The sequence below is a fragment of the Balaenoptera musculus genome, chromosome 6 (assembly GCF_009873245.2).
Source record: "Balaenoptera musculus isolate JJ_BM4_2016_0621 chromosome 6, mBalMus1.pri.v3, whole genome shotgun sequence".
NCBI lineage: Eukaryota > Metazoa > Chordata > Mammalia > Artiodactyla > Balaenopteridae > Balaenoptera > Balaenoptera musculus.
In genome coordinates this window covers 81119515-81145646 of record NC_045790.1, presented here as the reverse complement: position 1 = coordinate 81145646, position 26132 = coordinate 81119515, and the positions used below count along the sequence as shown (strand labels likewise).

Below are 26132 nucleotides of genomic sequence, written 5' to 3'. Positions count from 1 at the left end.
AATGTGTTGTTTAAGGCCAGTGTTTCCTTACTGATTTTCTGTCTGGATGATCTGTCCATTGATATAAGTGGGGTGTTAAAGTCCCCTACTATTGTTGTGTCACTATTAACTTCTGCCTTTATGTCTGTTAATATTTGCTTTATGTATTTAGGTGGTCCTATGTTGGGTACATATATATTTACAATTGTATACCTTCTTCTTGGATTGATCCCTTAATCATAATGTAATGTCCTTCTTTGTCTCTATAACAGTCTTTGTTTTAAATTGTATTTTGTCTGATATAAATATTGCTATCCTGGCTTTCTTTTCACTTCCACTTGCAGTGAATAGCATTTTCCATCCTCTCACTTTTAGTCTGTGTGTGTCTTTAGATCTAAAATGAGTCTCTTGCAGGCAGCAGTAGCATACTCCCCAGAACTCTATGCTCCAGGGGTGCTCCCTCTGTGGGCTGCATGGGCCCTTCTGTTGTGACAGGCTGACTGCTGTTGTGGGGGGCGTCTGTTAGGCATGGCTGGCCCCCAGTCCAGTTTGTTGCCATGCCCTGCCTGTGCAGAGTCTTCCAGCTACTGGTGGGTGGGGCCCAGTCATGAGGTGGCTGACTACAGAGCCCCAGGGGGTCCCAGGGCTAGTGCTGGCCCAATGGTGGGTGGGTCCCATGGGTGGGTAGTTGTAAGGTTGGGGGGCTCCAGATCTAGTGTTAGCCTGCTGGTGGGCAGGGCCAGTTCCTGACACGGCTTGTTGTGAGGTCTGGGGTGTCCCAAAGCTGGTGTTGGCTCATTGGTAAGTGGGCCTGATTCCCAGCGTGGCTGGCTGAAGAGCCCAAGGTGTCTTAGAGCTGGTGTAAGCCTGCTGGTGGGTAGAACCAGGTCCTGGGGTCTCTGGTTGCATGGCCCTGGGGGTCCCAGAGTTGGGGTCAGCCTGCTGGTGGGCAGGGCCAGGGCCCTGGGGGTCCTGGGGCTGGTGCTGGCCTGCTGGTGGGTAGGCTGGGTCCTGACATGGCAGGCTATCAGGCTGCAGGACTGCAGTGTTCCTGGGGCTGGTGTCCACCCACTGTTGGGTACAGCCAGGTCCTAGGGTCTTTGGCTTCAGGGCCCTGGGGGTCCTGGAGTTGATGTTGGCCGGCTGATGGGCAGGGCTGGGTCCCAATGGCTGAGTGTGTGGCCCTGGAAGTCCTGGGGCTAGTGCTGGTGTACTGGTGAGTGGGGCCAGGTCCTGGGCATTGTGGTGTACAGATCTTGGTCCTGAGGCAACTCAGGGCTAAGGGAGTCCTAAGGCAGTGGACCTGCTGATGGGTGGGGCTTTATCCCCTCCCTGCTAGCTGCCTGGCCCGAGGTGTCCCAGTACTTGTTCCTATAGGCTGAAGGGCAGGTCTTGGTCCCATGCTAATAAGCTAGAGGGAGGATTCCAAAATGGCACTTGCCAGCACCAGTGTCCTTGTGATAGAAAGAGGAAGGGAAAAGAATTTTAATCAGAAAGAAAAGCATGTGCAAAAGACCCAGAACTAAGAGTTTGGTGAGTTCAGGTAACAGCCAGTAGCAGTACGTGGGGATGGAGGTGGGAGATTTGGAGGGAAAAGAGAAGGATAGGGAAAGAGAAAAGAGACACCAGGTGGGGGAAGAAGAAGGGAAAGAGATGAGGTTAGTGAGGAAAATGGGACAAGATCAAGAAAAGGACTTCTAAACAGGGCCAAAAGCATTTGTACTTTTTTCCGAGGGCAACAAAAAATAAAGTATTTTATACAGGAGACTGACATCATAAACATATTTGGAAAGATCACACAGACTGTAGGGTGGCAAATGTGCTATCAGGGATAAGACAGAAGAAAGAAGACCAGCTGCTGGATGGCCTGAGAAAAAGCAGTGGTGGAAGGTGTAGAAAGAATATAATGAATTTCAGATATATTAAGGAGATAGAATTGATAGAACTTGGTCGTTAACTAGATATAGAGCCTAAGGGAGAGGGAAGAATCAAGGTTGACTCCCAGATTTTTGGCTTTGGCAACTGGAGGGACTGTATGGTGGTGTCAATCATTAAGCAACAGAGCATATGAGTTAAGCTTGATTAGAGGGGAAGATAATTGGTTCCACTTTCAACAGTAGAGTGTGAAGTACCCATGGGACAACCAAGGAGACAGTGAAGTCAAGAGGTTGGTTGGATATACAGGTCTTTGTTTCTAGAGAGAAGTATTCACCACACATATGTGGTGAATTATTAGCTTAAGGATGGCAATTGAAGCCAGATTAAATTGCCCATGAGCGTAGAAGAGAAGAGGGTGCAGGAAAAAACTTTAGATTATGCTACCATTGAGAAGATGACCCTAGCAAGGTGTGGAAGGAGGATGTGGAGCATCCAGAGAGGAAAACCAGAAGAATGTGAAATCTCTTAGAAGGGGAGAGCTTTCCTGAAAGGGTTGTGTGACCAATAGTGTCAAGTGCTGCAGAGTGATAGAGGCCTATTTGGGTCCCTTGGATTTGGCAATAGGGACTTCCCTTAAAGGAGGCAGTTTCAGATAACAGGTGGGGCCAGAAGGCTGATCTGTCCTTGGGCTGAAGAATGAATAGGAGGTGACAGAGTACTGTGGGTATAGGCCATTCGATAAAAAAATTTACCATGAATCACAGGCCAGAGATAACACAAATGGGACAGACAACTGATAATAGATACTGTTGTAGTAAAAAATTACTTGTTCCACTTAGAGTGTGACTAAGCCATAATTTTCCTAGTGAAAAATTATTTCTTATTATTAGTAGCAGCTATCATTTATAAAATGCCCACCATAAGCCAGGCACTTGAAGTACATTATTTTATTTAGCCCTTAAAATGACACTCTGCAGTAGATATTAGATGCCTCTGTTACAGATGAAGAAACAAAAGCCCATAAAAGTTAAATATCTGGCACAAGGTCTCAAAACAGCTTCATAGAGGAGCTGGAATTTAAATGTAACCTTCACTCCAAAGCCTATGCTTTTTCTACTGCAGCCACACTGCCTCTCCTAAATACTTCCTACAGCTGCCCTTCACTTCATAGAGCAAAAGCCAGGAAATAAAATGGATGGTCAGGGAATTCCATCCACCACTGAGAGAGACCTGAGGGAACAGACAGATTACCCAGGCACACACTTCTTGTTCTCTGACAATCTCTGAGTAAGGAGTAGAGAGTCTCTGGCTTTGAATCCTATAGGTCCTTGCCAGGGACCCAATATGTTCCCTTTGGTTGTGGGGAGGGGGAAGTGGGGGGTGGGGGAGGGGTGGGGATGTAGGGCCAGAGAGCTCAGAGTAAATCAGTCCATCATTGCTAACTAGAAAATTGAAGGCTGTGGGTAAGGGAAAACTGCAAAGTTTTAAGAGAATTTTCAAAAATTATTTTTATCCTGGAGAAAACAAGTATCAAAGAAGACCCAAGCTGCTTTTACATATTCATGAGGAAGAATGATCAGATCTGCTTTTGACACTTGGAGGACATTACTGGGACCAGTGAGAATATGGTATGGAGAGGCAGATTTTGGCTCTAACAAGAAGAGCTGCCTATCCAAAGACGAATGGAACTGCCCATTAAAGTAGTGAGCTCTTCATCACTAGAGATGCTCAAGCAGAAGCAGGATGTTGGAGGTGGGGGCCCAGCATCAGAGAAGGCATGGATGGCCTTTCAGGCCATTCCAGACCTGAGATTTTGAGACCCTCTGGAGAAAATGGTTAGGATAAGTTTTCACAGATTAAGGCCTGGCCTTTATTCTCCCCAAATAAATTCTAAATATTACACAATGGGTAGGTTGGCATGTCCCTTCACTCACAATTTGTACAAACAACGTATAGCAATTCAACTTTGATATGCAAGAACAAAATGTATTCCTACCTTCAGGAAGCTCTGTGTTTTCTAAGATGAGAAAATATGCTTGTAGGTATCTACTTGTTGGCTTTGATCAGTCAGGTGTGTCATCTTGAAAATGCCGGGGGCAGGGTGTGGAGAATGGATATTGGTAGCCTCATCTTTCTTTCCTGCAGGGGTTAAAAATAAGGAGCTCATTTCCAGCTTTTGCAAAGGTCTTCTGACATGGGAAGAGGGCAAGTCTAACAAAGGTTGATCTGTGATCACTGAATCAATAAAAGATTCTTTCTTCCCTTCTACCTCTTTCTTTCACTTGATAAATATTAATTGAGCACCTATTACACAACAGGCACTGCATTTTTATTGATAGGCGAGAAACTATATCCAGCTGTGTATAAGCACATTTCTACGACATACTACGTGTGTTTTTGTGTAATGGGGATGAGGTGGGAGGGGTGGCAAAATCAACCCTCCAACCTCTGCAAGGAGATGGCTGGTAATTATTATGTGCTCTAAATACTGTCAATGCAAACTAAACCCTGGAATACATTTTACTTTTCCTGCTGCAAAATAATAAGAACTTACAGCACAAGGAAGAAAACTTCTTCTGAAGACAAACAAAATTTCCCATCCCATGTTTGTAGTTCCCAGAGGTCTAGAGATCTGACACATACATTCTTGGCCAGAGAGTGCTTTTTTCCTTAGGAAAAAAAAAAGGGTCACTGGGAAAAATTGAGAACTCTGAATTTAAGGTAATAATTATAATGATCAAAAAAAATTTTAAGGGTGCACAAAGATTGTGTTACAAGGATGTTCCTCGGAGTATTATTTATAGGGAAAATATGGACACAATCTAAATGCTCAAAGGTAGAGGTTAATTAAATAAATTATGGTACTTCCATATAAAGAATACCATAGAGCCATCATTAATGATGTTTAGAAGAATATATAAAGATGCAGAAAGATAGTCAATACAGCTTAAATAGAAAATGTAAGTTAAAATAGTATGTATCCTCCTCCTTCATCTTTGGGATGTGCATTTTGCCCAGTTTCCACAGTGGGAGCTACTTCAAGGAGGCAGCCTTGAGAGAGCACTGTGGTGTTGAGACCATCTGGACACAGTACACGTGACTCAAGGCAGCCGTGTGGCTGACAGGGTCTTGGTGCTCTGGCCTGGTGTCAGGCCTGAGCCTCTGAGGTGGGAGAGCCGAGTTCAGGACATTGGACCACCAGAGACCTCCTGGCCCCATGTAATATCAATTGGTGAGAGCTCTCCTAGAGCTCTCCATCTCAACGCCAAGACCCAGCTCTACCCAACAGCCAGCAAGCTCCAGTGCTGGACACCCCATGCCAAACAACTAGCAAGACAGGAACACAACCCCACCCATTAGCAGAGAGGCTGCCTAAAATCAGAATAAGGTCACAGACACCCCAAAACACACCACCGGATGCAGCCCTGCCCACCAGAAAGACAAGATCCAGCCCCACCCACCAGAACACAGGCATCAGTCCCCTCCACCAGGAAGCCTACACAAGCCACTGAACCAACATTACCCACTGGGGGCAGACACCAAAAACAACGGGAACTATGAACCTGCAGCCTGTGAAAAGGAGACCCTCAAACGCAGTAAGTTAAGCAAAATGGAAAGACAGAGAAATATGCAGCAGATGAAGGAGCAAGGTAAAAACCCACCAGACCAAACAAAAGAAGAGGAAATAGGCAGTCTATCTGAAAAAGAATTCAGAGTAATGATAGTAAAGATGATCCAAAATCTTGGAAATAGAATGGAGAAAATAGAAGAAACGTTTAACAAGGACCTAGAAGAACTAAACAGCAAACAAACAATGATGAACAACACAATAAATGAAATTAAAAATTCTCTAGAAGGAATCAACAGCAGAATAATGGATGCAAAAGAACGGATAAGTGACCTGGAAGATAAAATAGTGGAAATAACTACCACAGAGCAGAATAAAGAGAAAAGAATGAAAAGAATTGAGGACAGTCTCAGAGACCTCTGGGACCACATTAAATGCACCAACATTCGAATTATAGGGGTCCCAGAAGAAGAAGAGAAAACGAAAGAGTCTGAGAAAATATTTGAAGAGATTATAGCTGAAAACTTACCTAACATGGGAAAGGAAATAGTCAACCAAGTCCAGGAAGCGCAGACAGTCCCATACAGGAAAAATCCAAGGAGAAACACACAAAGACACATATTAATCAAACTATCAAAAATCAAATACAAAGAAAAAATATTAAAAGCAGCGAGGGAAAAGCAACAAATAACATACAAGGGAATCCCCATAAGGTTAACAGCTGATCTTTCAGCAGAAAGTCTGCAAGACAGAAGGGAGTGGCAGGACATATTTAAAGTAATGAAAGGGAAAAACCTACAACCAAGATTACTCTACCCAGCAAAGATCCCATTCAGATTCGACAGAAGAATTAAAACCTTTACAGACAAGCAAAAGTTAAGAGAATTCAGCACCACCAAACCAGCTTTAAAACAAATGCTAAAGGAACTTCTCTAGGCAGGAAACACAAGAGAAGGAAAAGACCTACAAAAACAAACCCAAAACAATTAAGAAAATGGTAATAGGAACATACATATCGATAATTACCTTAAATGTAAATGGATTAATGCTCCAACCAAAAGACATAGACTGGCTAAATGGATACAAAAACAAGACCCATATATATGCTGTCTACAAGAGACCCACTTCAGACCTAGGGACACATACAGACTGAAAATGAGGGGATGGAAAAAGATATTCCATGCAAATGGAAATCAAAACAATGCTGGAGTAGCAATTCTCATATCAGACAAAATAGACTTTAAAATAAAGACTATTACAAGAGACAAAGAAGGACACTACATAATGATCAAGGGATCAATCCAAGGAGAAGATATAACAATTGTAAATATTTATGCACCCAACATAGGAGCACCTCAATACATAAGGCAAATTCTAACAGCCATAAAAGGTGAAATTGACAGTAACACAATAATAGTAGGGGACTTTAACACCCCACTTTCACCAATGGACAGATCATCCAAAATGAAAATAAATAAGTAAACACAAGCTTTAATTGACACATTAAACCAGATGGACTTAATTGATATTTATAGGACATTCCATCCAAAACAACATAATTTCTTCTCAAGTGCTAATGAAACTTTCTTCTCAAGTGCTAATGGAACATTTTCCAGGATAGATCATATCTTGGGTCACAAATCAAGCCTTGGTAAATTTAAGAAAATTGAAATCATATCAAGTATCTTTTTTGACCACAACGCTATGAGACTAGATATCAATTACAGGAAAAAAAAACTGTAAAAAATACAAACACATGGAGGCTAAACAATACACTACTTAATAACCAAGAGATCACTGAAGAAATCAAAGAGGAAATCAAAAAATACCTAGAAACAAATGACAATGAAAACACGAACATCCAAAACCTATGGGATGCAGCAAAAGCAGTTCTAAGAGGGAAGTTTATAGCAATACAATCCTACCTCAAGAAACAAGAAAAATCTCAAGTAAACAACCTAACCTTACACCTAAAGCAGTTAGAGAAAGAACAGAAAACCCCCAAAGTTAGCAGAAGGCAAGAAATCATAAAGATCAGATCAAAAATAAATGAAAAAGAAATGAAGGAAACAATAGCAAAGATCAATAAAACTAAAAGCTGGCTCTTTGAGAAGATAAACAAAATTGATAAACCAGCCAGACTCAGCAAGAAAAAAAGGGAGAAGACTCAAATCAACAGAATTAGAAAAGAAAAAGGAGAAATAACAACTGACACTGCAGAAATACAAAGAATCATGAGGGATTACTACAAGCAACTATATGCCAATAAAATGGACAACCTGGAAGAAATGGACAAATTCTTAGAAAAGCACAACCTCCCGAGACTGAACCAGGAAGAAAAAGAAAATATAAACAGACCAATCACAAGCACTGAAATTGAAACTGTGATTAAAAATCTTCCAACAAACAAAAGCCCAGGACCAGATGGCTTCACAGGTGAATTCTATCAAACATTTAGAGAAGAGCTAACACCTATCCTTCACAAACTCTTCCAAAATATAGCAGAGGGAGGAACACTCCCAAGCTCATTCTACGAGGCCACCATCACCCTGATACCAAAACCAAAGATGTCACAAAAAAAGAAAACTACAGACCAAAATCACTGATGAACATAGATGCAAAAATCCTCTACAAAATACTAGCAAACAGAATCCAAGAGCACATTAAAAGGATCATACACCATAATCAAGTGGAGTTTATCCAAGGAATGCAAGGATTCTTCAATATACGCAAATCAATCAATGTGATACACCGTATTAACAAACTGAAGGATAAAAACCATATGACAATCTCAATCGATGCAGAAAAAGCTTTCAACAAAATTTAATACCAATTTATGATAAAAACTCTCCAGAAAGTAGGCATAGAGGGAATTTACCTCAACATAATAAAGGGCATATATGACAAACCCACAGCCAACATCATTCTCAATGGTGAAAAACTGAAACCATTTCCTCTAAAATCAGGAACAAGACAAGGGTGCCCACTCTCACCACTATTATTCAACATAGTTTTGGAAGTTTTAGTCACAGCAATCAGAGAAAAAAAAGAAATAAAAGGAATCCAAATCAGAAAAGTAGTAAAGCTGTCACTGTTTGCAGATGACATGATACTAAACATAGAGAATCCTAAAGATGCTACCAGAAAACTACTAGAGCTAATCAATGAATTTGGTAAAGTAGCAGGATACAAAATTAATGCACAGAAATCTCTTGCATTTCTATACACTAATGATGAAAAATCTGAAAGAGAAATTAAGGAAATACTCCTATTTACCATTGCAACAAAAAGAATAAAATACCTAGGAATAAACCTACCTAGGGAGACAAAAGACCTGTTTGCAGAAAACTATAAGACACTGATGAAAGAAATTAAAGATGATACCAACAGATGGAGAGATATACCATGTTCTTGGATTGGAAGAATCAACATTGTGAAAATGACTATACTACCCAAAGCAATCTACAGATTCAGTGTAATCCCTATCAAACTAACCAATGGCATTTTCCACAGAACTAGAACAAAACATTGCACAATTTGTATGGAAGTACAAAAGGCCCCGAATAGCCAAAGCAATCCTGAGAAAGAAAAACGGAGCTGGACGAATCAGGCTCCCTGACTTCAGACTATACTACAAAGCTACAGTCATCAAGACAGTATGGTACTGGCACATAAACAGAAATATAGATCAATGGAACAGGATAGAAAGCCCAGAGATAAACCCACGCACATATGGTCACCTTATCTTTGATAAAGGAGGCAAGAATATACAATGGAGAAAAGACAGCCTCTTCAATAAGTGGTGCTGGGAAAACTGGACAGCTACATGTAAAAGAATGAATTTAGAACACTTCCTAACACCATACAAAAAATAAACTCAAAATGGATTAAAGACCTAAATGTAAGGCCAGACACTATAAAACTTCTGGAGGAAAACATAGGCAGAACACTCTATGACATAAATCACAGCAAGATCCTTTTTGACCCACCTCCTAGAGAAATGGAAATAAAAACAAAAATAAACAAATGGGACCTAATGAATCTTAAAAGCTTTTGCACAGCAAAGGAAACCATAAACAAGACAAAAAGACAACCCTCAGAATGGGAGAAAATATTTGCAAACAAAGCAACTGACAAAGGATTAATCTCCAAAATATACAAGCAACTTATGCAGCTCAATATCAAAAAATCAAACAACCCAATCCAAAAATGGGCAGAAAACCTGAATAGACATTTCTCCAAAGAAGATATACAGATTGCCAACAAACACATGAAAGGATGCTCAACATCACTAATCATTAGAGAAATGAAAATCAAAACTACAATGAGGTATCACCTCACACGGGTGAGAATGGCCATCATCAAAAAATCTACAAACAATAAATGCTGGAGAGGGTGTGGAGAAAAGGGAACCCTCTTGCACTGCTGGTGGGAATGTAAATTGATACAGCCACTATGGAGAACAGTATGGAGGTTCCTTAAAAAACTAAAAATAGAACTACCATATGACCCAGCAATCCCACTACTGGGCATATACCCTGAGAAAACCATAATTCAAAAAGAGTCATGTACCACAATGTTTATTGCAGCTCTATTTACAATAGCCAGGACATGGAAGCAACCTAAATGTCCATTGACAGATGAATGGATAAAGAAGATGTGGCACATATATCAATGGAATATTACTCAGCCATAAAAAGCAACAAAATTGAGTTATTTGTAGTCAGGTGGATGGACCTAGAGACTGTCATTCAGAGTGAAGTAAGTCAGAAAGAGAAAAACAAATACCATATGCTAACACATATATATGGAATCTAAAAAAAGAAAAAATGGTTCTGAAGAACCTAGCGGCAGGACAGGAATAAAGACACAGACGTAGAGAATGGACTTGAGGACACGGGGAGGGGGAAGGGTAAGCTGGGACGAAGTGAGAGAGTGGCATGGACATATATACACTACCAAATGTAAAACAGATAGCTAGTGGGAAGCAGCTGCATTGCATGGGGAGATCAGCTCGGTGCTTTTTGACCACCTAGAGGGGTGGGATAAGGAGGGTGGGAGGGAGACGCAAGAGGGAGGGGATATAGGGATATATGTATACATATAGCTGATTCACTTTGTTATACAGCAGAAACTAACACAACATTGTAAAGCAATTATACTCCAATAAAGATGTTAACAAATAATAAAATAAAATAGTATGTACCATATGATCTATCTTGGTAAAAAATAGATATGTAAATAAGTATATATACACACACATACACACATATGTATAAAGAGAGACAGAGAGATAGCTATATATGTATATGATAGAAGAAGAAAGGCTGAAAGGATTATTACCAATGTCAAAGGTGGTTGTGGGATCATGGGGTTTATTACTTTCTTTTTTTCTCTAATTCTGTATTTTCTAAATTTTATGATAATAAACATGTACTTTTGTGTGAAAAGTTATTAAACATATAACATGGGTGTAATATAATTCTATTGCTAAAAGTAAATTAAAGCAGGTAAATCTTAAAGTTCATTCTTCAACTTTGCCTATGATATGTTAAAATTATTTAAATGATTTTTATGTAGCCAAACAAAAGCAAGTTGTACTGACATAATGAGAAATAAGTAACACTATAAAAATATGTAGAATTTTGGGTAAATTTCTTTCGCAGACAGTATCCTTTCAATCTAATATACAAAGCTACCAATTTTTTAATTCTAAAGGTTAGCATATGAAATTTATTCATTCTTTCATTCACTCAGGGGGTACTTGCTGAGTTTTCACCATGTATAAATACCTGTCCTGAATTATTTGGAGGCTTAAAGTGCATGTTGCTTGTACTTGAGGTGCTTACAGTCTACTGGCAAAGAGATCAACAAAGTCCAGACAACAAAATCATAACAATCAGACAGAGAACAGGGTATGATAGAAAACAAATACCAGTGAGGTGAAGGCTATCAAAATTCTACTCACTTATGAGGCTCAAAAGGCCTCTCTTCCGGAAGATACCTCTTGCTGGGCAGTAATTCCTAGAAGTGTTATCTCATCTGATGGGTGAGGACTCTGGTTAGCATCTGTCACAGAGCAGAGGGCCCAAGTGTCCTTTCCTTGTCCTGACCTTTGTTTCATTCATTGTGGGTCCTGAGTGGACTTCAAAGTCAAGTTTATTTTGGGAACACCAGACCACGTTCATCTCCTGAAGGAATGAGGAAGGTGAGGTGTGGAGCTAGATAATAACACAGCCCAGATTAATTACTGGTGATGGGTGTGGAAACATGGAAAGAAGGGCTCCCTTCAGCCTGTTGATGAATAACAGCCACCCCTTATCCTGTCCCTTCCAAACTGGTGTTCAACAACATCCCATTCTTCCAATCCTTACTCCTGAGGGGAGGATTATCAGTGAGAATATCCTCAAAGTATCGAAAGCTGCAAGGCATGATAGGGAGAAGTGCTGAACTGGGAGCCCAGACTCCTACCCTAGCTCCAGCTGGCTCTGCCTCTAACCAGCTTCCATCACCTCAGTTTTCTCATCTGAAGGGGTTGAACTGTTCAATATGTGAAACCTAAACATTCCCTATAAATTAGAAACCACAAGGTTCCTGGGATTATATGTTGGAATTATTCCCCAACCATGAGTCATCTGTCAATCTCTGACCTTGCAAATATAAATTCATCTCCAGTGATAGAAATTAAAACACTTAATTCTCTTATAGGTAGGTTGTACACACTGAACGCTTGTGTGTAGTACTGCCTGGGAAGTCGAGGCAAAGGAAATGGCTCCTAAATTCCTCCTGGGATTGAAATGGAAAATAAGACAGGCTATGACATCAGCTACCATTTCCTCTGTGATCAGACTAAATAATACAAATATCAATATTAAATTATGCATGCATACTTTTTATTTTTGCCTTTCACGGCAAATCACAAGGCATCCTTTGCTTTTAGCCTTTAGTGCAAGGTTATGAAGGAAGAACAGGAAAGAATCTCAGCATTTTAGAGCTGCAAGTGATTTTAAAGATTAGACCCAAGTCCCTCATCATTCCAACAAGGAACAAAATGAGGGGTCCAAGACGTGAAACAGCTCACTCCAGTGTTAACCTCCTGAAGTATGTTCTCTCAGTTTTCTTCACCTAAGCCAACCATAACTGGACAATACCACCACCTACATGCTAAACAAACAAACAAACAGAAACCACTAAAAGAAAAGACAAAGAAAGTAGTCAAACCTCTTATAAAGTTTCCTCCATTACAACTAGAGGAACCATGCAAGGGGAAGAGAGCTCATCAGGATGAACATTTCTGAGACAGGAACAGTTCACCTCCTAGACTGCATCCAGAATCAATTCCTCACCCCAAGACACAGCTGCACCATATTCCCACCCACTACTTTCCTGTCTCTCTATAGGGAGGCAAGCACCAGACCTTTTGAAGAGAATTGTTACAAGAATCATGTTGCCTTTAACAAATCAGCCATTTACAACCATATCATCAAGTAAACATTGGATGAATAAAATTCAAATGCTAAAAATCTGTCCTATTTCACCAAGAAACATGATTTTCTATTAATTTCTCCCCTCTTAGGTTCCCTGTGAATCCAGGGAAGTTACTTAAGAGCATCTTAGTAGAGAAAAAAAAAATTGGTAGTTCCATATGAGAACTGTTTACCTAAACTCGGTCAGCATTGGGGATCTAAGTTACTGGAATCACGTAAGAACTCATTCCTTCCCAGTCCGTTTTGCCTCACTATTCAGATGGATGCAATACGTTACATCCTTCCTACCATGGAAAACACACACACTGGCCTTTTGATGTTTCACCACATTTGATAATATTTTGACATCCATACACTCCAGACCAGAACATCCTAGATGACACAATTAGAATTCAAATGCATAGACCATTAGAACTGAAAGGGTCTCGCAAGAGAACTGAATCATATCTCCTCCCTTTACAACTAAAGAAACATAGTTGCAGCGAAACAGAGACTTGGGCCTCATCACATGGCTAGATAATGGCAGGGCTAGATAATGGCAGGGCCAGATCTGAAGGCTACGTCTCCAGTCTTCTTGTTCAAGTTCTTTCCACAGCCTCCACTGCTTTCCAGCATCAGTGCAGGCTTTCTAAACACTCTTGAAGGGTTAGATGGAGCTATTCCTTGGGAGTCAGCCCCTCCCATTCCAGAGCCGCCTCTGCTATTCCACTGGATGAATTATAGATGCAAGAGGTTACTAAAGCCTGAATAGGCAGACGAGCTCCCTTTCTTGACCTAATGTGTTACATTCTGTCAGTCAGGAAGGTGGGCAGCAATACTTAGAGTTATCAGTTGCTCCCATAGTAAATTACTGTTCTAATTTATCTAAAATCCATTGTTGCTATGCAATGCAGGAGCATTCTGGTTTTGAATTATGTGAGCAATTCAGTCATCTGGTTCATGTCTAAGAATTATACATGGCTAGTTGGCATGCATAATTTGGGGCAGCAGCCTTCTAACAACTGTTTTGATGACTCTGTGACAGGAAATCTGGTTGCATTAAATTCCTACCTTCTGGCTCCAGGGATGCCCATCCAAGCAGGCACTAACGGCTAATAAAGACTAACAGGTGAACAACAGGGTTCAGGGGAAAGAGAATTCAACTTGACATTATAATTATTTGCATTAGAACCCTACCTCTGCCCATCACTAGCAGAAGGACTTTAAGCATTACACTGGGTTTCTAAGCCTCTCAGTCCTTATCTGTAAAATTTGAACAGAGCTAAATTTCATTTACATATACTGTATTACTGGGCCAATACTATAATTTGTGATGATCAGTTAACCCCAGAAATGAGAAGACAACAATAATACAGAAAATGTTAAAAATTCTGTGTCTGTGATGCTACCGGTCTAACTAGGTATAAAACCCTGCTCAGCCACTTACTAGTTGTGTAATCTTGAGCAAATTTCATCATCTTCGTCCTTCTGTTTTCGTTTATCATTCATTAAAAAGTTCAAAAATACTGAAAATAGAAGACTAGAATTAACTAAAATGATACACTAATCACCAGCTTAAGCAATTTTCAATATTTTGCTAATATCCTTTCGTCTCTCTTTCCCAACACTTTTTTTTTCCTCGAGGTATTTTAAAGCACATTTGGGCAAGTTGTTGTTTTAAAGATCTCTGTGCTTCAATTTTCTCATCTAGGAAATGAAGATTATAATATCGAATTCATGGGGTAGAACTGTACTTCGTATTCAATAAATGTTAACTATTATTATTTATGTAGATACCTATGTGCACCGCCCCCTCTGAGGCGTAAAAGCACTTTGCAGCTCCGCGCGCGCCTCTCAGGACAGAGGTTGTTAAATAAACAGCCTGGAAGAACCCGAGTCCTGCGTGGCTAATATTACGTGCACCCCCTTCAGGCCGCTCTCGTTCAGAACAGCTCAGTTTAAGGATGAAGTTTGTCCTTCGCAGGCTCCCGTCGCCACTCGTGAAAATGAGGGGCGGGAACAGGAAATGGGGTTAGGGCGAGTGCCGGCGCTGGGAGGCAGCTGAGAAGAGCAGAGGGCCGCCGCTGGAAAACGTGAGGAAGAGCCACGATGTTCCGGATCGAGGGCCTTGCGCCGAAGCTGGACCCGGAGGAGATGAAACGGAAGATGCGCGAGGATGTGCTCTCCTCCATACGGAACTTCCTCATCTATGTGGCCCTGCTCCGAGTCAGTGAGTGTCCTTCCAGGCTGTGGCCATGAGACTAGCAGGGAGCTCGCCGACACTGCCCGCCCAACTCTGGTCTCACCGGCCTTTTGGGGTCCCTGGAGCGGAGCTAAGCGGTCGCGGGGTGCAAGGGACGTGCACGTCGAGGGCAGCGGGCGCATGCGCGCGTTGCTTAGGCTCTGCGGGCCTGGGTGGGGGTACCGGAGTGCAAGCGGCGGCGGGAACCGCGAGGTTAATCACCCAGCCTCGCCCTGTCGTAAGAGCGTTTGAATTGAAAGAGCCTGTAAGGTCATCCCCCAGAGCAAGTCCCTCGTTTTGCAGACAGAAAAACTGGTATCTAGAGTGGAGAAATGGCTGGCTCAAGGTCACTCATCGATTCGGTGAATGATCTTGACCTAGAATCCAGAGTTCTTAACTGACTGCCAAGTTTCCATGCTTACATCACTGCTTACCTCTGAAATCCAAAAGCTTTTGTTCTTTTTAGTTGTAGAGGGTGAAGTGGATAATTACCTTTTTTTTCTTTCTTTTTTTCTTTTTTAAGAAGGAGAAGAAAGGATATGAGTCTATAGGATTAATGATAATACCTGATGATTTAGTTGACTTTTACGTTTGGTAGAAACTTTGCATTGCCTGATCTTGACAATAGCCCTTTGAGAGAGGCAGGGCCTAAGTCTGTATACCTCCTTTGCAAATGTGAACTCGACTTTCAGAGGGGACTTATGCAAAGTATTAGAATTGCAGGCACACAATATTAGAGCTGGATGCAGTTTTATAGATTAGTTCTCTAGTTTTACTGATAGGAATCTCAGAAGTGAATTGCCCCTTCATGTGCCACTTCATTTTCAGTTCAGCATTCTTTTCATTGTTCCTTGCTGTACATTGTTGACAGGTCTGGATGGAGAGGCAGAGATGATTCAGATAGATGAAGACCATACCAAGTCTTCATGAGCCTCGTGGAAGACTCATGTTGGGCCTAAGGCTAGAGCTCTTGAGGTCTAGTCTCCCTTATTCTGCCCCTTTCACTGCCTGTGGTGTTAACTCTGGTTCCCCAGAGGAGGGAGCCCTGGTGAACGGAAACTCCCAAATCATCTTGCTCCTTCAACAGCTTTTTACAACTCCCAACTTTACTTATTTCCTCCTCTTACCTTTTTTTGGTTGACTTAGCTACCAGTAAAATATTTGCTTCTTCTCAATGACCTTTGTATTTGAGATGAATCAAAAAAATTTTTTTAAACAGAATACTGTTCCTTATCCCTTTTTAAATTGAGATATAATTTGCATGTTATTCAATTCACCCATTTAAAGTGTACAATTCATTGATTCTTAGTATAGTCAGAGTTGTGCAGCCATCACCACAATCTGTTGTAGAATATTTTCTTCCCCTCTGAAAGAAACATCATTAGCTGTCCATTAGCTGTCATTCCCCCATTTTCCACCATCCCCAGCCCCTGGCAACCACTAATTGACTTTTTGTCTTTATAGATATCCCTATTCTGGACATTTTATATAAATCGAATTGTACAATATGTGACCGTTTGTGTTTAGGATAATTTTTCAAGGTTTGTCCATACTGTAGCATGTATCGGTATTTCCTTCCTTTTTACTGCTGAATAATATTCCATTGTATGGATATCCTACACTTTGTTTATCCATTGTTTTGATGACTGTTACTTTTTTTTCTGATAAGACTTAGTTTTAAAAAAAAAAGGTCTGGGCATACTGCTGACTTGGTCAGCTTCTGACATATTTAAATATCTTCAGTTTAATATTAACAAAATGTCTTATTAATTTAGTATGGGTATTGAGAAATAATCTGGCAGCTTTCTTGGTCACAACCTTTTTTTTTAATAGTAATCTTTTATTTATTTATTTATTTTTATATTTATTTTTGGCTGTGTTGGGTCTTCGTTTCTGTGCAAGGGCTTTCTCTAGTTGTGGCAAGCGGGGGCCACTCTTCATCGCGGTGCGCGGGTCTCTTCACTATCGCGGCCTCTCTTGTTGCGGAGCACAGGCTCCAGACGCGCAGGCTCAGTAGTTGTGGCTCACGGGCCTAGTTGCTCCGCAGCATGTGGGATCTTCCTAGACCAGGGCTCGAACCCGTGTCCCCTGCATTAGCAGGCAGATTCTCAACCACTGCTCCACCAGGGAAGCCCCTGGTCACAACCTTTTTTTTTCCAATATTTTTTAATTTGATAAAATACATATAAAATTTACCATCTTAACTATTTTTAAGTGTTTGGGTTAGTGGTATTAAATTCATAATATTGTATAATCATCACCACCATCTCCAGAACTCTTTTCATCTTGTAAAACTGAAACTCTGTAGCTATTAAACAGTAATTCCCCATTCCCCGCTCTTCCCAGCTGCTGGCAGCCACCATTTTTTTTTTTTTTTTGAGGAACCACTATACTGTGCTCCATAGCAGCTATACTGTTTTACACATCCTTGCCAACAGTTTTTTTGTTAGTAGCCATCCTAGTGGGTGTGAAGTGGTATCTTGCTGTAGTTTTATTTTGCATTTCCCTAACGATTAATGATGCTGAGCATCTTTTCATGTGCTTATTTTGGCCATGGCACTGTTACACAGGGCAGTAATATCACTTCTTTTGATCCCTGTGACAACACTTCTTTGTTTTCTAGACATTTATATCTGTACTCACTACTGTACTCATAATAACTGACGTAGGACTGTATCACATGTGAACAGGAGCATGTAAATGTCGTATAACTGATCAGTGGGGAACGAAAATATGTGTCCAGCTCTTCTGGATCCCTACTTCAATGTTTTCCCCCACTCTCTGTCTTTCAAATGTGTTTTTAAAAGTGATTTTGGGGCTTCCCTGGTGGCGCAGTGGTTGAGAATCCGCCTGCCAATGCAGGGGACACGGGTTCGAGCCCTGGTCTGGGAAGATCCCACATGCCGCGGGGCAACTAAGCCCGTGAGCCACAACTACTGAGCCTGCGCGTCTGGAGCCTGTGCTCCACAACAGGAGGGGCCGCGATAGTGAGAGGCCCGCGCACCGCGATGAAGAGTGGCCCCCGCTCGCCACAACTACAGAAAGCCCTCGCACAGAAACGAAGACCCAACACAGCCAAAATAAATAAATAAATAAATAGAGCAAAAAAAAAAAAAAAAAAAGTGATTTTGTTTCTTCTAGAGTTTTGTTCCTTTGACGGTTAAATCACAAAGTAAAGGCTTGTCATTTGAAGGAGGATTGGATTTCCTCTTTATCGTCCTAAAAGCAAGAACTACCTGGAGAAAAGATTTTATAGAATGAAAAATGAACTTTGTAATAATTCCAGCTGCATGACAATGGGATGGGCTACCTTGAAAGACAGTGATTCCCTTTGGCTGGGTGTGCAGGCAGAGGCTTGGCCACATTTGGAGTTTTGAAAAAATATGTTGAACTATAAGGTTTATCTCCCAATCTTGTAATTCCATATGTAACTTGTGATTATCTGGATCTAAAAGCAAATTCTGGTTTTATTTTTCTTTCAGCTCCTTTTATCTTAAAGAAATTGGACAGCATATGAAGAGTGGGCTTCACGTGTGAATGCATGATATGAAGAACCTGGTTACAGCTTCTACTGCTATCTGCAGATGAATAGACCCAGAAAGATGTAAGAGACTCTTTGATTAAATGGACGTAAAAATTCTACTTGTTAAGAACAAGTTTGGCTCTGGTAACTGACCTTTATAGCTAAAAGATAAAACTATTTGGGAAGTATGAAGAGACGTACCTGTGATATTCAGCCTCGGTGAATGTTGGTGTTATTGTACATGATGTCAAACTCAGATTTCTAGCAAGTATTAATTATAAGGGAATTATGTCTGCAATGGCACTGTCGTGTGAGTCATTTCTGTGTACTTTTTTTACTTCTGCCTGGAGTATATTTGTTGAAGCGTTCCTTTCCATTACTTATGTTTTAGTGAAGCCAGTGCACAACCATGTCATTTAAGCACGGGACCGTTAGTCTATATTTTTAATAAATGTACCAACTAAGAAAAATAGGGCTTTTATTTTTCTTAACCCACTTTTTGCTGCAAACCAACAGTCACTGGTGAGACTACTATAATGTTGTGACTATTACAAACTGCATTAAATTGAGTTCCTCTTGTTTTGGACTGGAGAATGTGCTAATCCTGATAAAACAACATGGTTTTATTCTTAAGCAATCTTTATGAAAGGCAACATTACTGCTTGATGCTGAGAATATATAATACCACCAAAGGGGGAAAACGCTATATTTTTAAGTCAGGTAGTTCTCCAAGTTTGTTGGGAGAGGGGGAAAGTCCTTAACCTTCTTCCCAGGTACAACTACATTCACTTCTTTTTAGCTAATTATATATATATATTTTTAAAAATTAATTAATTAATTAATTTATCTTTGGCTGCGTTGGGTCTTCATTGCTGCACGTGGGCTTTCTTTTCAGTTGCAATGAGCGGGGGCTACTCTTCATTGCCATGCGCGGGCCTCTCATTGCGGTGGCCTCTCTCGTCTTGGAGCACCGGCTCTAGACACGCGGGCTCTAGAGCGCAGGCTCAGTAGTTGTGGCGCACGGGCCTAGCTGCTCTGCAGCATGTGGGATCTTCCTGAACCAGGGCTCGAACCCGTGTGCCCTGCATTGGCAGGCGGATTCCTAACCACTGCACCACCAGGGAAGCCCTTTAGCTAATAATAATTGAGTTTACCTTCTTGTCCCTAAATAACATGATTGTTACTTTATGATTTTTCTGTTTTAGACATTGCCTACTGACTTCTCCATGCATGTTAAGGATTTGTGTCTCTTCCCTCTCCTTACCTCCATCTCTCATGCATCTCATTTCTACTTCCTTCCCGTGTACTTATGTGTTGATTTTGATTAGATTGATTTCATTAGGACTCCAAATGCTGTTTGTTGTTTTCTTTTACTGTACATCTTTTTAATTTTCCTAGGCTTAGTTTTCTGTGAACTTATCACACTAAATCAGCTAAACTTTTTGCCATTTATCTAAATCGCTGATAGTCTTCTATGCCTGATGCGTGGCTGTATTCTCGGCTCTTCCTTCAGCATCATCCTGGGAATTCCTTTTCCCTCTTCTCCCGTGTTGGGTCTCTTGTTTTCCGTATCTCGTGTCCAGTATGTGTCTGTTCACTGAGTCTCTATATTGAGTACAGTACCCGTACCCATAACTGCCTGGTATCTCAGAATCCAGAGAACTCTCTATTTTACCCTTTTCAGAAAATAAAATTCTAATTTGGGGAGGGAGTTGGGGAAGAGAGGCTACTTAACTGTAGAGTTGCAGAGAGCATCCAACTACCTTCAACCAATTTTTTTTTTTTTAGTGTGTACACCTTCGTGCCCTACTTCCAAAGGTACATGAAACCACCAGTTCCTGAACCTTTTAGGGATTCTATGGTGTAAATTGGGTGTTGTTTGTTTTGCTTTTCCTATTGCTGACTCAGAATTCGGTTTTCTACCAGGTTATTTACTACTTGTCCACCTGCTTTCCAGCTTCTTACTTTGTTGCTATTGTCTCCTCTCCTCCTTTTCCATCCTTTCAGGTTTATACCTAAACAGTCTTTAAACAAACATCTTAAAAATCTTTGATGTTGTTTAATGGAATTTCTGGAGGGAGTGGAAGTAGTAGCTGGTGCTCAATCCACCATCTTTGCCCAGACAGCATGTATTTTAACCCTGTGATGCTGTGTTTCATGTTGGTAATTTATATCCATCCCTGACTTAAAGGGGTGCAGTATATAGTACTGTGATCATAAACACCTTATTTTGAGTCCTGGCTGCAACGCTTATGAGATGGATGACTTGTAGCAACTGAATGTCTGTATCTCATTTTCTTCATCTGTAAAATTAGCATAATAGAAACATCTGTCTACTTCAGTGTGTTGTAAGGATGAAATGAGAAAATGCAAGTAGAGCACAGTGCTGACGTTTTGTAAACACTGGTTGTTATTAATGGTTCGTCTTTGGTATAAGGTGTTTATAAGTGATTTGTGCTGGCATTCACTCCACTAATAGATTTCATTCATATTTCCAGATGCTATGAGATAGCATGCTTATCCTCTAATTATATACAAACTTCAAAATTACTGAACACTTAAAATTCATTACCTAAAAACAGCCTTAATCCATCAGTGTTAATGCCATTTTACAGATGGGGAGTTTGAGACTGGAAGTTTCAGTGGCTAATAAATAGCAGCTGGCCAAGGTTTAGGGCCTTTTAATGTTTATTTATTGTACCCTGTCCTTTAGTGCTTTTCTTTGTGGGGGGTGGTGATTGTTACTCTGGTTCCAGCACATGTTCAAGTTACAATAAGAGAAAATGTGATGGTGCAGTTTTTTACAGCTGACTTTTAAAAATTCAGGCCATAAACTCCACCGGGGGTGTCTAATACTTGTAATTAACAGTTCTGAAATAGTAATTAGAAAACAGAAGTAGGAATTTTACTCCTAAATTAGGCTAGTGTTCTTCTGCTACCAGTGCATTTCATTTTCAAACTGCTTTATCATTGCTCTTTGTAGTTCTTCTGTGAAGTGAGTTAGCGTTTCGATTACAGTGTGTTCCATAGTTTGTAGGTGGGTAAACTTGGGCCTAGAGTTGGAATGAAGAACAAGTGAGGAATCAACTTTTTCTCTTCCCCCTCCTTTGCTTGAGCTGAGTGTCTCTCTTTACCTATAAGATCCAAGCACCAGAGAGTGCTGTAGATAGTATCAAAAGGAAATCGGCCAGACATTTTACTCTGTTTTGCTATGACTTGATCACTGGATAAATTCTGCTTGTAGCTTAGGTCATCAAAGAAGCCACTAAAGCAGGAATTGGAGAGCTTTCTGTTCACAGTCAGATGGTAAATACTTTAGGCTTTGTGGGCTCTGTGGTCCCTGTCAGCTCTTCAGTTGCAGTGTGAAAACAGCCTTAGACAATATGTAAGCCGATGAGCATGGCTGTGTTCAAATAAAACTATGCAGAATTGTGGCAGGCTGGATTTGGCTTATAGGACACCTGCTCTGAAGTGAAGGGCAGAATTTGGCCAAGTGTGAAATGGCCTCCAACATTACAGAACTGTTTTATTATTTTAAAGGTGAGACGTTTGTTCTGTTGCAAATTATATAGGGAAAATGATGTCACATAGGGTCTGGCTTTTTAAAGTCCCAGAGATTAATAATTCATTGATCGGTTACTGAGTTTCTATTATATGCCATGCTTTTGTGCCAGAAGCTGGGAATGGACAGTCATGGGACTGCCGTTTTGGTCTATAAATCATCGTAGGATTCCATACAAGTGGACGTCTGGAGGACCTCACCTTGCTGGAGGTTTAGACTTGAAGGATTAATGGTGGTTGTCTATGGGGAAAGGTTACAGAAGGGAGGGCCAGGCAGGAATCATATTGATTAAGGTGTTCAAACCATATTGATCAAGGGGAGTTCAAAATTGCTTACTTAAACCTAGATGCAATGTAGAGACTAGGTTTGAAGGGGAGATCAAGGAGGATGAATGAGCAGACCAGTATTGATTCGGATAAATGTAGTGTAGGGGAAAGAAGGAATTCAGGGAAGGCTCTGGAGGTGTAGAGATTATTTCTGGATGGACCCAGTGTAATCACAAGGGTCTTATAAGAGGGAGAAAGAAGGTGCAGAGTCAGAGAAGGTATTACAACAGAAGCAGAGGTGGGAATGATGTGGCCACAAGCCAAGGAATGTGGGCAGCCTCTGTGTTCCAGAAGCTGGGAAGGGTGAGGCACAGATTCTCCCCTAGAGCCTCCGGAAGGACCACAGGTCTGCTGACACCTTAACTTTAACCCCTTAAGACCTGTTTCAAACTTCTGACCTCCACAACTGTAAGATAATTTGTGTTGTTTTAAGCCACTAAGTTTGAATAACTAGAGCAGCAATAGCAAACTAGTACATTTATAGCACTCCTTCCTCCATCTCCTGTTATCATGGCCTCATCCTCTTCATATCTAGGGTAAATCCCTTACCTGTTCTACCATCTTTTGCAAACTTTATTATTCACTGACTGTGTGATCATTCTTGAAATACTTTCTGGTCCTGGATTATCTTCTCTTTATAAACTTCCAGCCCATTAAAGATCATGGCTTTAATTACCATCTATTTAGAAGAAACTCCCAATGTTTATTTCCAGTTGAAATGTTGGCCATGTTTGGATACCATATGCTCACTCAGCATCTCCATCTCACCAATATTTTCAGCTTAGCAGGTCCAAAACTGAACCCATTATTTTTCACTTGAAACTTGTTGCCTAATTCAGTAAATGGTACCATCAACACAGCTGCTTAAACCAGAAATCAGGGAGTCTTCCTTGAATCCTTAATTACATCTCCGAAGTCCCTCTTGCCATCTAAGGTACGTATTAAGAGGTTTGGAGATTAGGACATAGACATTTTGGGTGGGGGCATTCTGCCTACCATGTGTAATAAAGGTTTAGATGTGGTGGGGAAAAGTTGAGAGTTTCCTTCTGCCCAGATCTGCTTTCTCTGGAAAGACATTTGCTGACTTCAGTCCTCCTTAGTCTTAGTCACTCAATCCCACAGCCATAGCCTAGATTTAATTTCCTTCCTCCAAAACAAATAACTTAGCCCCACCAGACTCTATCATGGATCTATTCACCCTACCACCTAGTTTCTGTGCTTCACTGCCCTCATGCCTCAACTTACACTCCATTAGCCATCATTGTAATCATTCTTGCATACGCCTTCAACTCTCTTCCCTCCCTCTAGCTTCATTGTACTTCTCTAGCAAAACCCCACCTTGGTTAAATCCAGCTCTTTGCCTACTCTGTGCAGTGGAAAGTGTCTGGAAAGAAACATCCTGAAAGGTTCTACCTGGAAAATAATGACTGCTGAACCTCAGTTGGGTCCTGCAGGACCACTGTGTTTCCTTAGTTCATTCTTCTCCACGAGATAAACATTTCATACCTTCTCAAACCTCCAGGATCTCCCCTCATCTTCAAGCTCAGCTGATGATGCTGCTTCTTCTTTCCCTGAGAAAATAGAGGCATCCAGAGGAAAGCTTCCATAACCTTACCCCTTGATAACCCACCCACCAGCATTTGTACCCTCCCTCCTGTTAGGAAAGTCCGCTCCTATTTAAGGCCAGACCCATCCCACATGCACGCAATCAGTCCCACCCGCATCAACTACCCAAGGATCATGATCCAGCCGTTCTCCCTCACTTTTCTTTCTTTATTGGATCATTCCCAATAGTATTCAAAAGGGCTGTGATTTATTCTATTTTAAAAAGAATTTTTTTTAAAAGCCCTGTTGCCAGTCTGTTCCCTGGAGCAGATGCTGAGATTCTGTGCAGGAGGTTTTGGGGGGAATATTTTTGGGAAAAACACTTTCGAGTGCAAGTGAAACAAGTTTGGGCAGGAGAAGTTGAACTGTGGTGCAGCTGCAAATATGGACATCTAGGACTGTCCCAGTTTTAGCACTGAAACCTCTCAGTCCTGGGCAAGCCAGAATGTTTGGTCGCCCTAGTTGCAAAAGCAGCTTTAGTCAGTCCCACAGGTAACTGATGCTGGGATGGCCCTTCAGAGAAGTCCTGAACAAGGCAAGAGGGCAGGGCCTTTGGACCCTTGCATCAACTAGCCGTTGCATGGGGACTGGTGGGCGGGTGTATTTCAGTGGAGGCAGCTTCCTTCAGCTGACCTGAGGGGGATGCAGCTGTGAGGTGTCAGCAGCTAACACTCCTAGCCGCTGGGGGAATGAGTTCCTTCGTCCCAAAGTTGAGATCTGGGTGGTTCAGCACAGCATCTACCGTAGTCCTCTTGAATCCTCAGCCGTCTCCATCTACCATCCCATTTTTCTGCTCTCAGTTAAATGCCTCAATAAGGTGGTTTTTATTTTCATTCCTTCCTCTCATTGTCTCCTGAAACTACTCCAGTTAGGTTTGCATCCCCACGAATCTTGTGAAACTGCTCTTGTTAAGGTTAACACTGACCTGTCTCACCCTGTCAGCAGCATTTAACACACTACCTCTTACTATTTTAACCACCTTGTGGGCCTTCTTAATTTTCCTCTTATTCACCCTTTCTATTCCACTTATCCACCCTTCCTCAGATTCTTCTGCTGGTTCTTCATCTCTAACCTCTGAAACTTGCAGTGCCCCAGGCTTTACTCTTCAGACCTCTTTATTTACAGTATAGATTCTGCACTGACTCTTGGTGATCTCACCTGATCTCTTGGCTTTAAATGCCATTTATGGGCTGAGAGCTCTCAAATTTATATCTCCAGCCTACACCTCTCCCCTTAATTCCAAACTTGTCCAATAACAAACTCCCAGTCTTCCCCTTTCATGAAACCTACTCTCTCAGTCACAGGAGATGATAATTCCGTCTTCCAGTTGCTTAAACTAAAACCCCGAGTGTCATCCTTAACTCCTCTCTTTCACGTTCCACACCAATCCTTCAGAAAACCCTGCTGGCCCTTGAGTTAGAATCAGAATCTGACCTCTTCTCACCAACTTCATTGGCACCACCCTGGTCCAATCCACCATCATCACTTTTCTGAATTATTGCAACAGCCTCCTAACTAGACTCCCTGCTTCCACCCTTGCCCCTCTGCAGTCTGTCCTCAACACAGCAATCAATGGTTCTCTGAAAATTTAAGCCAGAAAATGTCACTACAGCTGAAAAACCTTCAGTGGCTTCCTGTCTTATTCAGAGTAAAAGCCAAAGCACTTCTGGTTGCCCACAAAGTTCTGTACAGTCTGGGCCTCATTACTTCTCTGATCTTATCTTTTATGATTCTCCTCTCCCTCACTGCACTCTGGCCATACTGGCCTCCTTGCTTCCTCAAACAAACGAGACATGCTACTGCCTCAGGGTCTTTGCACTGGCTGTTTCCTTTGCCTAGGACGCTCTGTTCCTTTAGATTTCCAAGTGCCTCACTCCCTCTCCTTGGGTCTCCACTTAAATGGCATTTTTCCATTGAGGCCTTTACCAACTCCTTTAAAGGTTATGTTTCAATTTGTGAAAACCCAGCAAGTTGTAGACTTAG

The 26132-nt window shown here is 41.3% G+C and overlaps 1 protein-coding gene across 1 annotated transcript; it reads left to right on the top strand.

Annotated features, from left to right (window-relative positions):
* The first annotated feature begins 14895 nt into the window (after positions 1-14895).
* TOMM5 (translocase of outer mitochondrial membrane 5) lies at positions 14896-18954 on the top strand. Its single transcript, XM_036854266.1, has 2 exons — positions 14896-15121; positions 18616-18954. The coding sequence occupies exons 1-2, from the start codon at positions 15001-15003 to the stop codon at positions 18648-18650; spliced, it is 156 nt and encodes a 51-aa protein (XP_036710161.1). The 5' UTR covers positions 14896-15000; the 3' UTR covers positions 18651-18954.
* The last annotated feature ends 7178 nt before the right edge of the window (positions 18955-26132 follow it).

Coding starts and splice junctions, on each gene's coding strand:
- TOMM5 (XM_036854266.1), top strand. CDS start 15,001: ATGTTCCGGATCGAGGGCCTTGCGCCGAAGCTGGACCCGGAGGAGATG. Junction 15,122..18,615: donor TGTGGCCCTGCTCCGAGTCA/GTGAGTGTCCTT, acceptor TTTTTCTTTCAG/CTCCTTTTATCTTAAAGAAA.